This window comes from Agrilus planipennis, unplaced genomic scaffold (assembly GCF_000699045.2).
Source record: "Agrilus planipennis isolate EAB-ADULT unplaced genomic scaffold, Apla_2.0 scaffold68, whole genome shotgun sequence".
In the NCBI taxonomy this organism is placed as follows: domain Eukaryota; kingdom Metazoa; phylum Arthropoda; class Insecta; order Coleoptera; family Buprestidae; genus Agrilus; species Agrilus planipennis.
This window is the reverse complement of record NW_020439033.1, coordinates 1313509-1329203: the sequence shown is the minus strand read 5'-3', so window position 1 is coordinate 1329203 and position 15695 is coordinate 1313509. Positions and strand designations below refer to the sequence as shown.

The 15695-nt window shown below is 32.3% G+C and overlaps 2 protein-coding genes and 1 long non-coding RNA gene across 7 annotated transcripts in view; 2 read left to right on the top strand and 1 right to left on the bottom strand.

The window, feature by feature from the left end:
- Nucleotides 1-10248, top strand: part of LOC108732821 (beta-1,4-glucuronyltransferase 1) — a 19735-nt gene extending 9487 nt beyond the window's left edge. For 2 of the 4 annotated variants that reach the window (XM_025976633.1, XM_025976635.1), the window contains exons 2-4: nt 6900-7716; nt 7916-8491; nt 9319-10248. In XM_025976633.1, coding sequence (XP_025832418.1) covers nt 7066-7716; nt 7916-8491; nt 9319-9516 — 1425 coding nt within the window. In that variant the 5' untranslated portion in view covers nt 6900-7065 and the 3' untranslated portion in view covers nt 9517-10248. Of the gene's footprint in view, nt 1-1090; nt 1296-5875; nt 6085-6899; nt 7717-7915; nt 8492-9318 lie in introns of those variants that run through there. The other 2 variants (XM_025976634.1, XM_025976636.1) reach the window with 2 other exon arrangements.
- A 162-nt stretch (nt 10249-10410) lies between these two features.
- LOC108732789 (60S ribosomal export protein NMD3) lies at nt 10411-12373 on the bottom strand. Its single transcript, XM_018463751.2, has 7 exons — nt 12229-12373; nt 11891-12176; nt 11588-11831; nt 11233-11526; nt 10914-11181; nt 10677-10853; nt 10411-10622 (listed from the first exon to the last, which is right to left on the bottom strand). Exons 1-7 carry the CDS (start codon nt 12273-12275, stop codon nt 10436-10438), a joined length of 1503 nt encoding a protein of 500 aa, XP_018319253.1. The 5' UTR covers nt 12276-12373; the 3' UTR covers nt 10411-10435.
- Nucleotides 12374-12897: 524 nt separating this feature from the next.
- LOC108732842 lies at nt 12898-13849 on the top strand. Of its 2 annotated transcripts, XR_003231526.1 has the most exons (4): nt 12898-12953; nt 13029-13141; nt 13275-13429; nt 13569-13849. It is a non-coding gene; the product is annotated as an uncharacterized LOC108732842 (long non-coding RNA). The 2 variants fall into 2 exon arrangements; XR_003231525.1 differs by lacking the exon at nt 12898-12953 and having other exon boundaries at nt 12973-13141.
- Nucleotides 13850-15695: the final 1846 nt, after the last annotated feature.

Here is a 15695-nt window from a genome sequence, read left to right as displayed (position 1 = left end):
CGCTCTCCATATTTAAAAGGGCACCAACCAAAAACTACTGCGTAGAATTAATTGGAATTTTTCACACACAAGCCTTGCTATATGAGCTCTCAAAGCATATAAAAATTATACGGCTTAAATGTGAAGTTGGGTGCAAAAGAATACAATTAAATCCTCTGTCAGGAAAAAACGAAATGACTTTCCGAACAACCCTATAATAAAGACTTTGCTTAACATTTTTTGGTTTGTAGGTACCTAGGTACCATCTATCTATGTCATGATTATCGTGTCATAAATTTCTTTCTCATAAGTTCCATTAATCTGGATCACTGGATATAGCTTAATTTTCGATTTTTATTTAATGTTTTATGATAGTTTTATGATATGACCACGATTTAATCGTTAATTTTTAATACCTTTTTTTATATTCAGTAAAAATGGTCCTATCAATTTTTCTCTACACAGCTTACGATTAGTTTTCCGTGGTGAAGTAGGAGAATGCCAGCCAACGGAACGAGCGACATCTTTTTCTGTTTCTAGTACATATATATCTTTAACTAGCCAATCATGTTCCAGAAGGTGTCCTATCTAGCCCACCTTCCTATGTCTCCGTTTCCTTATTGACGTCCAATACCTCCTCATTTGTAACATTTTCTTAATTACACGCGTATTGAGAGTCAATTCAAGCATCTACTTCCTTCCGGTACATATTCTTACAATTCAAAAAGTTCATGGTGATGAATGTTCCGTCGAAACCGTCAGACGTGATTGCATCTCATCAGCGCGTCCACTTATTCGACGAATTGCAGTAACAGGTATAGGCATTACAGATGATATTTACCACGCTGTTTATAGTAATTCATAACTACAATTGCCACAAAATAAGTATTTGCGTGTGGGAGCAATTAAAGAGAAAAATAGTTCAATTTAGATAGGGACCCTCTTAAAATTTGATAATTGCAATGATTTAATTAATTAGTTTATTGCAGAAGTGACTATGACGATCTTTTAAATGTGGCCCAAGTTTAACTTACAATCGGTATTAATTGCAGTTAATCCACCTACACATGTACACGTGTATATGTAAATTATTTGGCGTGTAGGTATACATGTACACTTTTGTAATCTTTGAATTACGTACTGTAAAATAGTTAACGACATTAATAATGTTTGTAGTGCGTTCATTGTGTTGTTGAAATGCCATTCGGCAGCATTATGTTTTTGTGGTGTAGATGAGAGCTATCATTTTTTATTAGCAAGTTATCGTACTAAAAATTATATAGCTACAGCAGCAAGTGTTTTTACTATTTAATTTAGTAAGTATATACATAATATTTTTCCTAATTAAAATGTTATCGATAGATGTACGTTTTTGTTAGTTGTACTTACGCGTCCTACCTAAAGTGACTAGATTTGATCTGATTACCTGGAAATGGAGTTATGATATAGATTAGGGGTGGCCAACTTCTATATGCTTATAGGTGTTGTAGGATCGACTTTTTCCCTGAACAGTGAACAGTTAAAAGACTTATCCATGTCCGTAACAAAGTTTTAATCCGAATTTGTTTAGTCGTTTCGAAGATCAGAGCGTACAGATACATTGTCAGACTGTTAGAAAAAAGTCTTTTGTATNGAATAAAGCGTAACATCCCTTAAAAGGTTTAAATTGTATTTATTGGGCAATCATTACTTTATTATTTTTATGAAAGGGCGGAGGTATTTGTACAATTTTTCCTATACCACGTATATTTTTCAAGAGATAATTCCGTCCTTTGACGATTACATGTATGTAGGTATAATAAAGTATCACTGCTATATGTTAATCTATTTTTAAGCAGAAGAAATATGGCAAATTAATAAATAAACTAAAAGATATGTCACTTTAATTACTACCAAAATTAATAGTCCGCAGTCAAAAGTTTTAGTGGTAGTTAGGGTGAGTCATTTTTAGTTTATTTAATTTATTTCAAATTTAACCGAAAAGCATGACTTTTTTTTCTATTTCTTCCTAAATATTTGAAAAAAATAGTGGCATACTAATCTTCACCAATGCCGCACATACATATTCCATGCAAATTGAACAAAAGAAACTGTGAAATATAAAATGACGGTGTGTCTGCTGATGACGTGATATTTTATAATTTTATATGGTAAATTTAAAACGATATTCTCAAAATGATATTTTCTCCCCTTCTCCCTAAAACTTAAAAAGTTAATTACATGAAATTAATTTAACAATTGTGATCGATTCGTTTTTCTTTTGTTTAACTTATTAACATATTCGTTTTCGCATATTATTGCTGTTCGTGAATTATAAATTTCACAGTATGCATTGAAATAGTGGAAGCGTGCATTTTTTTGTTGTTGACGTTTATATAAACAGCATAAACATAATAGCTAGTGTATTAATTCTTAACTAACTATAATTGAAAATTATCTGTATCAAATCATTTTTGCAGTTCAACTGTAAACAAAGTATTGTTTTAATATGATGCATATTCAGAGATACGCATGGTTAGCTAGGTGTTCTCGAAACATTTTGAAAATTTACCAAACCAAGACTGTCATCGTCCACTTTTCAACAAAAAAAAATGTGATAACATAACAAGTAGGAAAATAGTAAACCAATAATTAATTCGTCGGAAACAGTTTGTTTAAATAAAGTGCTATTAGAAGGCGACAACATTAAATATCAGTTTAACGTTTACTTCAAAAATTAATAATTATTTGTCCGTAATACAATTTATAAAACTGAGTAAGCTAAGTTGGTGTTTTATTTGTTGTTATACCAATTCTGTTATCTTAGATGACAGTTGTTTAGTCTTTTAAATTTTCTTAAAAGTAACTCAGTTTTTGTACCATTTTGTTCGCATGCATGAAGAATCAAATTTTACATTTATTGGTGGTCGTTCTGAACGGTTAATCTTGTGTATTGTTTAAGTGTCGGAAATAAGTCATTCAAGAAGATTTCGGCAATTATTTATTAAAAAAATTGGTGAAGGCGCCGGTACGATTTAAAACGAAGATTACAATTGAGCTATAATCTCGTTTTTATTGAAGTAGATTGATGAATTTTTTTCTCTAAATTATATCTTCTCCATGTAGATGCAGTCAAGGACTTTAATTTATATCTTTGTCTCTACAATAAATTAATAATATTTAGTCAAACCAACGTATTCTAAATATTACATCTAATAATGTATGCTTATTATCTTCTTACAACTATATTAACAACCTTGTAGTCTTCTTTGTTTACATTCAACGACCTTAATTACTTCGCTATTACATTCTTTTTATTAACAGTTTAAGCTCTACATTTCGCTTTATGTTTTATTGCATTTCCACTACTCTGAAATTTTCACATACATCTTCTAATACTTCTTACAATATGTTTCTGTCACGTAATAAAACACCGTCCTTATTATTACTAACTTTATTTAACAATTTGCTTTTAAAAATTAACACTACTAGATATAATTAATTCACCATTATCTCAACACTATGTCGCCACTTTTTAATTTCTTCACTTTGATCGTTTCATAACGCGATCAAGTACTAACTCTTCCGACCCCGCAGCAACTATTTATAGTGGCTAGCCATGTTCTAGAATGATCCAGAATGTGACGTCTAAAAAATCTGGTCTTCTCTGTCACTATGTATGTTGAGTTGCCTACGTACATGTTATACTGCCCCCTCCTAAAACTGATTGTCCTGATCAGTGACGTCGCCTCTGTACTCCATATCGACTAATCTAGTCATTGACAATTTTCTCAGCAACGGTGTGTGTTTCCGCTTGTTAAAGTAATCCATGACTACCAAGATGTGTCGGTTACGGAAGTCTGTCACTGGAAATGGCGAGTCTCTCAGATGGCGTTTCTACTTACTGGACATTTCCTGCAGCAGTTTTTCTCATCGCTTCTACTTCATGGCCGATACAATCACTGGCGAATCTTCCCTAGGGTCTTCGTAACGTCGAAATGTCCTTCGTCATGGACTGCTTCTAACACTTCTGACATTCTTTTCTTCGGAAGTACCACTTGATGTTTGTTTCTGGTTCCATCATTCTCTTCAAAATGCCGTGGTCTAAGGAATTCCTCTGGACCCAACAACTTTTCGTTGTCTGACTCACATCTGCCCACGATTGTCTTGAAATTTCAGCTTTTTTTTTATCTCATTATTGGGTCAACATCTTCTTCCTTCATCTGTCTTCGGCGGTTATATTACAACAGATCGACATCAATTCTTTTTCTTTTCCGCAGATGAACAATGTTTGTAGATTTTCACGCAAGGTCTCCGGGATAGTGCATCTGCAGTGTCGTGTTGTATTCCTAAAGTCGTTGTAACCATCGTGCAATTTGTTCTTCTGGGTTTTGGAATTGCAGTAACCACTTCAGAGAGGCGTGATCCGTTCTCAAGAGAAAGTTTCGCCCATATAACAAAACAGGAACAAATAAAAGCTTTATTGGTAATGATGGTAGAAATGAAAAAAGGACAAATAAAAGTGATAAGAAAAAGGATAAGAAAAAATGATACTGGGATAGGAGGAAATAAAGCAAGAACTAAAAGCAGTCCAAGAAGAAATGAAAGAAGAATCGATAGCAGCTCAAGAAGAAACGAAAAAACAACAGATAGAAATGAAGGAATAGTTAAAAGCAACTCAGGAAGAAATGAAACGGAAAATAAGAGCAGTACAGAAAGCAATAAATACGAGAAAGGAGGACAAGATAAATCATATTAGAAATGAAATAGAAAAGAATATAGAATGAATGGAAATCAATATGGAAAAGAAGAGAGAAGAAGGGGAAACATAATAGAAAGGTAGATTGAAGAAATGAAAGGAGAAATAGAAAGGCTAAGACTATCCTCTGCTGAAGGAGCTAAATATTCCGATGTAAGGCCATCAAAAATTACACCTCCAACTTTTGATGGAAAGATCTCGTGGTCTGTTTACCTGAAGTAGTTTGAAGCAGCGGCAGAGGCAAATTCATGTATGCATAATTTGGTGCTTCTTCAAAAACCGTCCTAAACTAACCGAACTCAAAATCTTTTGAATAAAGCGTAACATCCCTTAAAAGGTTTAAATTGTATTTATTGGGCAATCATTACTTTATTATTTTTATGAAAGGGCGGAGGTATTTGTACAATTTTTCCTATACCACGTATATTTTTCAAGAGATAATTCCGTCCTTTGACGATTACATGTATGTAGGTATAATAAAGTATCACTGCTATATGTTAATCTATTTTTAAGCAGAAGAAATATGGCAAATTAATAAATAAACTAAAAGATATGTCACTTTAATTACTACCAAAATTAATAGTCCGCAGTCAAAAGTTTTAGTGGTAGTTAGGGTGAGTCATTTTTAGTTTATTTAATTTATTTCAAATTTAACCGAAAAGCATGACTTTTTTTTCTATTTCTTCCTAAATATTTGAAAAAAATAGTGGCATACTAATCTTCACCAATGCCGCACATACATATTCCATGCAAATTGAACAAAAGAAACTGTGAAATATAAAATGACGGTGTGTCTGCTGATGACGTGATATAGTAATAAAATACCACAAGAACCTTCAGAAATTAACCAATCAGCCAAATCGCAGCATTTATTTCGTAATTCCCAAGGATTAACTCTCTGTTTGTATTTACTTTAAAATGTATGAAATATTCGTCTTTTCAAAAATTACGTTTTTCACTGTAAGTGTGAAGTAACTTACATTAATAACCTCGTGTATTGAATTTGAGCAATTTTATTACGTATAAATATGTAGTTAAGTACATATACAATATTTACTTAAAATAAAACTTTAGTTTAGATTTTGGATATAATTATCTAGTGGCAAAATAAAAAGAATAAATGCGCTCGTTGCTGTATTCCACGTTTTTCAATTAAAAAGATTAAAAAATTAGTTGAGAAATATTGCAAATAAGTAGCGTCAATATTAGATTCATATAGCGTAATGTGTAATAGTACATGATATATATGGTGCTGTCTAGGTAAGCTTTGAGACTATTTATCCGTTTTAGTTACTTGCTTTGTGTTTCTGACAAGTTTGAAAGGGTGATAGCAAATGTCGGAAGTTGTTGAGGCTGTTGATATTCGAGTAAGTTTTTGCGATAAGTGGTGAGAATCAGCTATTTTACCTGAATTATTCATCGCATTTTAATATGTAGGATTCATAGTCGGTTGATAAAAACGGAACTTAAAATTGTGCCTTGATGTGACTTAATGTGATGTCAGTTTTATTTTAAAAACATAATTTATTCAAATTTAACCAACATAATAGACGTACCTGTAAAAAATGTGAGAGGTGTACCTGATAGTGGTACAATTAATGGTTCACATCTTCGTCCTGGCCGGTTTCCCATTAAATATTACTTTCACTAACGTCCTAAATCAATAATTACCAAGATCGCGTTTCAAAGTAGTTAAAACAACCAGTAAAATTTTAATTCTTAGTTGGCGGATTTTCAATGAGACGATTGAGTTGAAACGAGCCTATAATGTTTATAAACACTAAAAGTGTACAAGGTGACAAAATCGAACCTGATTTACCAACAAATAACAGAAATTGTAACAGTTCCGTCATACTGATGTACCTATTCTTGTTGATGAGAAAAATTAAGTATCGGAACTATATCGAAGTAGCAAACAATTTGGAATAGTAATCAATAAATAATAAAAATTAGATCAAACGACCTAAAATTAAAAGTACTAGGTACGTTTGGGTTTAACGGACGTGGTTCAGGGTTGGCTTTCCTTCTTCGGATAATGTTGGATCACAACTATCAAACCTGAATATCGAGGGCCTCATGAAATATCTAATGCCAGCTGAGAAAACATTAGCCTTTTTAAACGTTAAATATGTATTTATCGTACCCTTCTCTTTTTTAGTCACTGTTTATTTTGATTTTACAGGTGCTGAGAAACTAATCAAACGCCGTATCTATGGATACAGATGGGTTTCCGGAAGTTAGACGGATAATTTTGATTTCTTCCCTGGTTAACCACTAGGGATGTCGACAGTATCGAATCATTATCTTAACGTGAGACCCCCCGGACGCAAGAGACGTTGTTATTCGTGATGTTTACCAATCGACGGGTATTTCTAGTCAAATGTGTGCTAGTAATCGTTCTTGTTTATTTTTTGCTTTATGTTGTCTCGATAAGTAGCACGTCACATTTGATTCGAGAGTTGCAACAGTCGGGCCGGAACTTAGCCGCTTTAGATCCCCGACAAAGCATTGATACGACTTTGATCGTCAAAACGTTTGACGGAGAAGCGTCCGTGACTACAAAACGTACCCCTATTCCTCAGCGCATTTTCGACGCCGTCGTTTCTAATATCGTAGTAGCATCGACGACTAGCGCTAAGTCGGTAACTATTACGGACAAAGTGAAAGAGATAACGCGCTGTCTTGATAAGCCGTCAGATTTCAAAGTGCAACAGCGCGGCGATTACTGGGTATTCTACAATTATGTGAAGGCCGATCGAACTTTTAAGTGTCAAGAAACTATCACGTATACCACCCATGCAGACTATTCTTTCTTGGACAATCTTTTGCCACTTCTGAATAGATGGCAGGGGCCCATTAGCATTGCTTTGCACGCGCCAGGAAGCGACTTCCAGATCACTCTAGATTCTATTGCTTACCTGAGAGACTGTACCTCGCCCTTAGTTAAAGAACTTGTAACTTTTCACGTTTATTTTAGCACGAAGCATGTTCCTAAACAGGTAACAACTATTACCTTCTTTATTTGTTCTATTTTTTTCAGGACACCTAATTACCTTTTGTTAGTAATTTTTAATAATTTGACTAATTTTCTAAAAATGTATGTATATGGTAATGTAATGTAGAAGATGAAGTCCAATAATTATAGGCACCTATGGGATCTTTTATAAATTTATTTTTTATATAAATAAACATTTTTAGATACCACGCCAAGATAAGATGTTTACGGAATCGTATAATTGTTCCCTAACAGCTCCTTACTTTAACGTCAGTAGCGATCAAATGTACAAGAGTCAGAAGAAACTGTTATATCCCGTGAATGTGGGACGTAACGTGGCACGTGAAACGGCACAAACTTACTTTATTCTTCCTTCTGATATTGAATTGTATCCTAGTCCAAATATAATTCAAAAATTCCTTGCCATGATTGCAGAAAATAAGGGACCTCTGTTACGAAAGAATCCTAAGGTTTTCCCTTTGCACTTGTTCGAGGTTAGCGAAAACCAGCAGATTCCCGAGAACAAGACGATATTGAAAGAGATGCTAAAAAATGGTACAGCTGTGCCATTTCATAAGAAATTATGTCCTGGATGTCATAATGTTCCTAAGTCGAAAGAATGGCAGATGGCCAATGAAACTCGAGGACTACATGTGTTTCATATAGGCAAGAGAATGGGGTATTTCGTTCATTGGGAACCGATATTTATTGGGACACATTCGGAGCCGTTATACGACGAAAGGCTCAGTTGGGAAGGGAAAAGCGATAAGATGACTCAGGTAAAATAAGTACGCCTTTTTTATTTAAAAAATAATATACTGAAAACAAGAAAAACTTTCATGTCATGAAAAGTGGTATTTATTGCTACCTGGTTTGAAAGTGCGATGTGTAAAATTTCAGTTTAAAACGGAATAATAATTTTAAGCTGAGTAGAAAGTTATACAGTTTTAAAAATGTAACTGGAAACAACATCTCGGATGTCGAAGTGTTTTAGGTTTTTCCGGATTGTTTTTATTTGGAATTTTTGGTTTTATTTACAATTACTTAAATTTTACACCACTCTATTTGATTTTCGACATGTATTTCGTATCATGCGGTTTTTGAAATAATATAAATCAAGAACTCAGAACATATTTAATTTGGAGGCCGTTTTTCTAATCAATAAATTAAACTGCGATTATTAAAAAAATAACGTATTTTATAAGTGTAATCGAGAAAGGATTGTAATGTTTGCATAGGGATGATACATGTACTATGTAAATATAAAACTAAAGATTTCGGCGCTTTAAGTTTACTAAAATAGAATGCGGTACATTGGTCACATGGATCATGCATGCGTGACTAAAATGCACGTCATAAGAATATATAGACTCATGAAATTATTATGTCGTGTATGCTCGTAAGTGGTATCAAATGGAAGGTGGAGTGTTTATATGTGCAGAAAACTCAGACACCTTTGATTAAAAGCTTGAATGTGAATGCTGGGCGGAGTAATCTGGATTTTCTAGCATCATTTTAATTTTTTTTTCAAACTACAATTAGTATTACAAAATAATGTAATTAAAATATATATGTATTTTTACTTATTTGAATTGTTTTTTTACAGGGTTATGCACTTTGCGTATTAGACTACGATTTTCTCATATTGGACAATGCTTTCCTGGTTCATAAGCCAGGAATAAAAGTTTACAAAAAAGACCAGAAGCGTGCGATTCTTGCTGCAAAAACCAACCAACTCATTAAAAAAATCATTTTCCCTGAACTAAAAGTTATATACGGTGTGAAAAAAGGCTGTGCTGTTTAGTGTAGTACATAATATACCTAATAATTCACTTCAGCTAAAAAAAGATATTTACATATTGTAACAGGATCTTTGGCTTTTGGATTGCTTACAGTAAACTGTAAAATTCATATCGCAGGTCTTTTAATGGATCTTGAATGAAGAGATCAATATCTTCAGCATTATTATAAACAAATTGAAACCATTGGCTAGGTTATAAAAATACAGACTTTAAGAAAACCACAGTAAAAGGCGCTCTTTGATTAGATAAATCAAATACATCCAGGAAAGGGCTTTCCGACAAAAATTTTGATACATTGAATACCATATTGATTGATCTTATAATCATAATAGGTCATTTTTATCCAAAATCCAATAAGCCCCTTTTATTTCAGTTGCTCATTTTTTTATTTTTAGTTTTATTTGTATTATTTTATGTTAATGTTTGCATGATTTCTTATTTATTTTTTATATCTTGAAATAAGAAAATTAACAAACTGGCTTAAAGAGATGCGCATCATTTGAATTAACTTCCTTTGTAATATGAATATAAAAGTGATGCATAAGTATGTATAAGCAATAAACAGTTTACATTTGTTCGGTATTTTCCACGTTTTTTTAAATTTATTTTGTGATTTAGAATGTTTACTTGTTTTAAATCGACATCAATATAAGTTGCAATGTACTTATTTCTTGATAATTAAATGTATCTATTTCTTAAAATTGACAGTTTCTGCATATTATTGATGTGCCTTATTCTCAAAGTGATGTAAAATATAGTTTTATAAATGTAATATGCAATTTTATTTATCTCCTTTATGCACGAGCGCAATAAAAAATATAAATTCCATTTTTTAATTATTAAAATTGACTAAAAAAAGTTCTTTATATTACGTTTACGTATTTACGTTCACTGAATCGCTCAAAGGAAATGCGTTTATTTTCATTCATTCATTTCAACGTCATCAATAACTAAATCATCTAGCATTTCTTCTAATGTAATAGTTGGAACTGTTGGATCACCATCATCAGCATCAACAGGAATAATTTTAGTTTTGTCTCTGAAGATATTTACATTTTGCCTTAGCTCAGGATCTTCTTCCAGATCATCCAAAAATTCATTATAATCACTGCAATAACATAATTAATAATAAGAATTCTGTGAGATGCAAGAATATTCATACTTTGAATTCGTTGTCAAAACAATATCTTCAGCATTCAAATGCTTTAATTTCCACATCCTCTTTCTTCTCTGGACTGAACGATCATAATATTTTTTTACCAATATGACATCAGGAAGATAATTAATGTCCATTTTATCAAAATTTTCATCATTTATATTACTGTCTTTGAGATTGTACCTGTTTAAAGTGAAATAGAAAATCATTAATATTTTGAAAACCATTATTCAATATCATTACCCCAAAACAGAATCTCCTGGTTTTAAAATGGCTCCTAAATGTGTTCTTGCATGAATAAAATTTTCCTCTATGCCTAAATCAGAAGCTCGAACAACCCATGTATCTGCCAAAATATGACGGTTGGATATAAAACCTTGCCCAGGAAATTTATTACGATTTTTATCCATTATGGGTTGAATATCCATCACAATATACTCAACTAATTGTTTGGGATCACAAATACTACCAAAGTGATTTCTCCAAAATAATTTTGAGTTTATTTCTGTTACTAAAATGACACCGTTGAATTATAACATAGTAATAAAAAATTAATATTTACTCTGAGAACTGGCAGGATCAATTAGTTGCAATGCACTAGTAACTCGATGAACAAGACATATTTGAGATATACCACCACATTGTTGGGCAAACTTTTTAGGTAAGCATACAACACTATCTTTGGAGAGTGGAATAATTTCAACAGAGTAGGTAAATTTATAGTTGTAAATATTACTATGAATATCATGTGAAATAAGCTTTTTAGAGTGTTGATAACGACATGGAAGGACTGAATTTAAAAAATCGACCATTTTACGAGCATGTGCTTCAGTGGCATAATAAAAATCAATTCCCTCTTAAAAGAATGCAGATAAGTAAATTTTTATAAGCTTCAATTCTTTCTTCAAATAACATACCATGAATTGGTTTTATTCCAAGAGCATTTTCATGTATTTTGTGTTTAAGTATCAATTGTTCCAAATAGTAAAATGTTTTCTTGTTTTCAGATTTTTGTCTCACTTGAACTGAAGCACGCCAATAATCTTTAGCTTCAGTACGATGACAATCATTACACATTTGGTGATTTACCATGTATTCTACAATGAATACTTGTTGAAGAATTGCACCTCCAATGACTTCATCCTGTACTGTTAGTTTCAGCTTAAATTAAATTGCTTATTGTAAAAAAGCTAATTTCCTTTAAAAAATCTCACACAAACCTTTATTCTCTTAGAATGAGGCTCAGTCCAAACAAATGAAGCATCAATAAGTTTTACTTTCTGTAGCCCCTTTAATTTTTTTAAGCAAAGAGACAAAAGTTCTCTTGATTCCAATGCACAGTGTATCCATTCAGCTGGTGGCTGGAGATATCTCTCACAACCTTTACAAAAATACAATGAAACTTGCTTAGTGATACCTTCTGTGATGTCAACGTGAGTTCTGAGACATCCGATGCACATGTTAGAAGGATTTGGATTAATTGCTGTTCCACATTCGCAGCACAATCTGAAAACAAAATCGTGTTAGACGGAGTTGAACCATTTTCGTCAAAATTTACATTTTAAGCGTGCATTCGTTTTCTTTAATTTTTTCTATAGTTTCCATTTTAAGATTTAAAACTTTTAAATTGCAGAAATTATAAATTGCAATAAAAGAAATCGCAACGATTGACGATATGATTGACGATAAACCTAAAAAGATATGATCATTATCATAGATATAGATAAGTCCATAGATAATAGATATACAAAGGGTATGTCCATAATCATGTCCATAATAATACAATAATGAACTCTTTTTTATCTATAACCATAGATAAAACAAAGATTTTCAAATCTTATATGATAATCATATAATCCACTATCTGTGATGAATTTTATTTAATTCTTATCTATGATCATCTATGATTGAATTTATGTTATGATTAGGTCGCTTAGGTAAACATATGTAGTATGATGTATGTAGTATATTTATTTTTACAGCGAAACTGTTTAAGATAATCATCGACGTCTACTAATGGACGTGCCTTAGCGGTTAGAATTGTGGTACAACGAAAGAAAGACATGGAACGAAGTTTCGGACAATATCCATCTCTCACGATAGTGCGTATGCGTGTCATGAAAGAGACAGCATTAGCCGAAACCATACGCCATCTCTCTCACTTTTCGAGCCAAGAAATTAATACAATGACATACGGCTAAGGCACGTCCATTAATATATGTCTATGAATATAGTAGATGTTTCTATGAATTTTATGCATCTATGACAGAAGACACGCTTTTTGTAAGTATTTTTATTCTATTTAATTATTTATTTACTTCATGCAATGGTTACTTCGTTATTTGTCTATTTCTACAGATTTAAGGTAAATGAGTGAGGAGATTGAAGTTTATTTTGATGCTACTGAAAAAGCAAGTCGTCTCCTATGGTGTTTTATCTGTTATCTTCTTGGAGACTTGTAGTTAATTAAGGTGAGCATACATGCTATATTATATATGTAGTGTATTTAGTTGATATCAACAGAGAAAAGGGTTGAACTTTACTTTAACTGGGCAAGCTAAACTAATTGTATCTGCTTACTTTTTTATTGATTTCATTTTATAGGAACATTAACAAACACCAAATGCCATTAAATAAGTTGTATCAGTCCCCATTTGCTCCAGATAGTAGATGTGTACTTATGGTCCTAAAGAAAGCCCCTTTTTTCCATTGGAAGAGAAGACAGTGTGCTGTAGCTGAGGATTCATGACAGTGAACTGGTAAGTAACTATCAATTAAAAATAGTAAATGAGATCCCAGAAACCTCTATCTTTTAGACATTTATAACTTGCTTCTATAGACAACTTCTAAACAATGTATTTTAGAAAGTAGTAATTAATTACTTTTTTTTGCCTGTAGCAAACAAATGAGAAGGAAAATTGCAGTTAATTTTGATGCTACTGAAACAATCGATGCTTTGACATTTTCACCTTGCAACATTATGCAGTTAATTTTGGTTCTGAGTATTGGAGGTCATCGGAAATTAATTTGGTTTGCTCAACATATTTATGAACTTTAGAACGCTACTTTTTAAGGTTAACTGAGGTGAAAGTACATAACATAATCAATATTAATCGCTCTTTATTACACTGTTATGGCATTTCTTTTAACAATTATATATTCTCCACAGTATAAATTGACACACTTCTATGTTATTTACATTAGTTTAACCAAGTATTATGCACGTTACTAAGGATGCTTCAACTGATTTTCTTGGTTTTTAATGCGTGTTTTTAATTAATGTTTTTTTGTTGCCCATTTCTACAGATCGTTCAACAAATTAGAGGGAGTTGAAGTTCAGTTTGGTCGTACTGAAACAACAATTGTCTACATGGGTGTGGTCTTTGGTGAACTACATTCTTGATTTGCTGTTTTTGTCATATATATTTATTTGATTTCCACTGAAATAACGAATTTTCTGCATTGGCATTATTCCTGGATTTGGTTTGCTTTTCACTTTTAACAATTATATATTCTCCACAGTATAAATTGACACACTTCTATGTTATTTACATTAGTTTAACCAAGTATTATGCACGTTACTAAGGATGCTTCAACTGATTTTCTTGGTTTTTAATGCGTGTTTTTAATTAATGTTTTTTTGTTGCCCATTTCTACAGATCGTTCAACAAATTAGAGGGAGTTGAAGTTCAGTTTGGTCGTACTGAAACAGCAATTGTCTACATGGGTGTGGTCTTTGGTGAACTACATTCTTGATTTGCTGTTTTTGTCTTATATATTTATTTGATTTCCACTGAAATAACGAATTTTCTGCATTGGCATTATTCCTGGATTTGGTTTGCTTTTCACACCTGCAAACTTTGGAACATTAAAGAACATTACAGTTAATTAAGGTGAGAATACTTGATATAATTAATTTTAATTGCTCTTTATTAATCTGTTTGCCACCATATCTCTTTCAGATCGACGTTGGAGAAGACAAAGATGACCCCGTAGTTTAAATAGTTCTTTATCTTGTATGCTCTATCTACTAGAATTCATTAAGTTGGTTTTATTCAAATTAGTTTTTTATTTTGCATGTTTTTTTTTCTCGTAGTTTATTTTATCTCAATTCGTTTTTATTTTGCATGCTTATTTTTGTTCTTTTTGTTTGAAGTAATTGTTGATTGTAGATTTTTTTATTTTTTTTTTGTTTAGTAGTTGTAGTGTAGTCTAACATGTCTCTTGCTTACCTCTTTGCTTAGCTTACTGCATATTCTTACTAAATGCTTTGCATTTACCCTACGCCTTGATGAAAGCGAATAGTGCAATTACAAGGACTAACGACAAATACTAATAGCTTTGGTAGAGAAGATCGGACAGATTTCGCCAAGGCAAGCTGGGCAGTCGCCTATTGCTCCTATTCCAGATAACCCATTGTACCCTGTCTGAAAGGAAGTAACGCTAGAGTAGATTCGCGAAATGTGTGTAAGACAGTTTTAAGATTACCTAAATATCTAAGCCCAAGGGAAGTCGTTCGGGGAGGCCCTCTCTAGTTCCACAAGGGTGAGAAGAGAAAAGAACACAATAACGAAACGTTGAATCATGTAGAAGGCGTAGGGTAAATGCAAAGCATTTAGTAAGAATATGCAGTAAGCTAAGCGAAGAGGTAAGCAAGAGACATGTTAGACTACACTACAACTACTAAACGAGTTAGTGTTAGTACTACACTACTACTACAAACAAAAAAAAAATAAAAAAATCTACAATCAACAATTACTTCAAACAAAAAGAACAAAAATAAGCATGCAAATTAAAAACGAATTGAGATAAAATAAACTACGAGAAAAAAAACATGCAAAATAAAAAACTAATTTGAATAAAACCAACTTAATCAATTCTAGTAGATAGAGCATACAAGATAAAGAACTATTTAAACTACGTGGTCATCTTTGTCTTCTCCAACGTCGATCTGAAACAGATAGGGTGGCAAACACAGATTAATAAAGAGCAATTAAAATTAATTATATCCAGTATTCTCACCTT